Source organism: Plasmodium gaboni (genome assembly GCF_001602025.1).
Source record: "Plasmodium gaboni strain SY75 chromosome Unknown, whole genome shotgun sequence".
Taxonomy (NCBI): domain Eukaryota; phylum Apicomplexa; class Aconoidasida; order Haemosporida; family Plasmodiidae; genus Plasmodium; species Plasmodium gaboni.
In genome coordinates, this window is record NW_017385275.1 from 1 (window position 1) to 1,089 (window position 1,089).

General features: G+C 13.5%; 1 protein-coding gene across 1 annotated transcript; it reads right to left on the bottom strand.

The window, feature by feature from the left end:
• On the bottom strand, positions 1-337 carry PGSY75_0010100 (hypothetical protein; the record flags this gene model as incomplete). Its single annotated transcript, XM_018783238.1, has 1 exon — positions 1-337. A coding segment is annotated over one exon (337 nt), but the record flags the coding sequence as incomplete, so codon positions are not given.
• Between the last annotated feature and the right edge of the window lie 752 nt (positions 338-1,089).

Below are 1,089 nucleotides of genomic sequence, written 5' to 3' on the forward strand. Positions count from 1 at the left end.
TTTTTAATATTAAATTTATTTCATTTATATCTAAAATAATATTTTTATATTTTTCTGCAATATTATTACTATTATTATTATTATTACTATTATTATTATTATTATTATTATTATTATTATTATTATTATTATTATTAGGTATTAGATTATTTTTATTAAATGTATTATTATAAACATCTCTTTTTATTTCTTCATTTTTTATTTTAATTTTATTATTATCTTCTTCAATATTGTTTCTATTATTATTATTATGAATTATATCTTTCTTTTGAACATCCTTAGTTATTTTTTCTAAAGGTGGGGGTAAAATATCATATATCGTTTTTTTTTTATTCATTATATATAAGGCCTATAAAACTTTAATTATATAAGCTTCGCCAGTATACACTAAAATGAATAAATAAATAAATATATATAAATATATATATAAATATATATAAATATATATATATATATATATATATTATATTTACATTTATATGTTTTTATATGTGATAATATATGCTATATATCATATCAATGTTATTTTTTTAATTTTAAAAAATATCTCATAAATTTTCTCATGTTCAATTCTTACTCTTCCCCTAGTCAGGTTTTAAATTTATAAACGAAACAGAAAAAAAAGAAAAAATAAAAAAGAAAAAAGAAAAAATAAAAAAGAAAAAAGAAAAAATAAAAAAGAAAAAAGTGAATAACTAAAATACAAGGGGGAGGGGAGAAACAAGTGTGTCTACATATATATAAAATTATAAAAATATAAAATTAAAAAAATATATAATTATAAAATTATAAAAATATAAATATTAAATGTTAAATATTAAGTGTATTTTTAAGAAGTAGGAAGTTAATAGAAACATATGACAGTTCAAACATTATACTTTTATGAGAAATATTTTAACATATATATATATATATATATTATTTATATATTTTTTTTTTTTTTTTGTGAGAGAGGAGCAATTGATAAGGTTAAAATAATATGAACCATATATTATATATATATATATATATATATATATATATATATTTATAATGATGAAATAAAAAATATAATTTTTTTTTTTTTTTTTTTTTTTTTTTTTTTTTTTT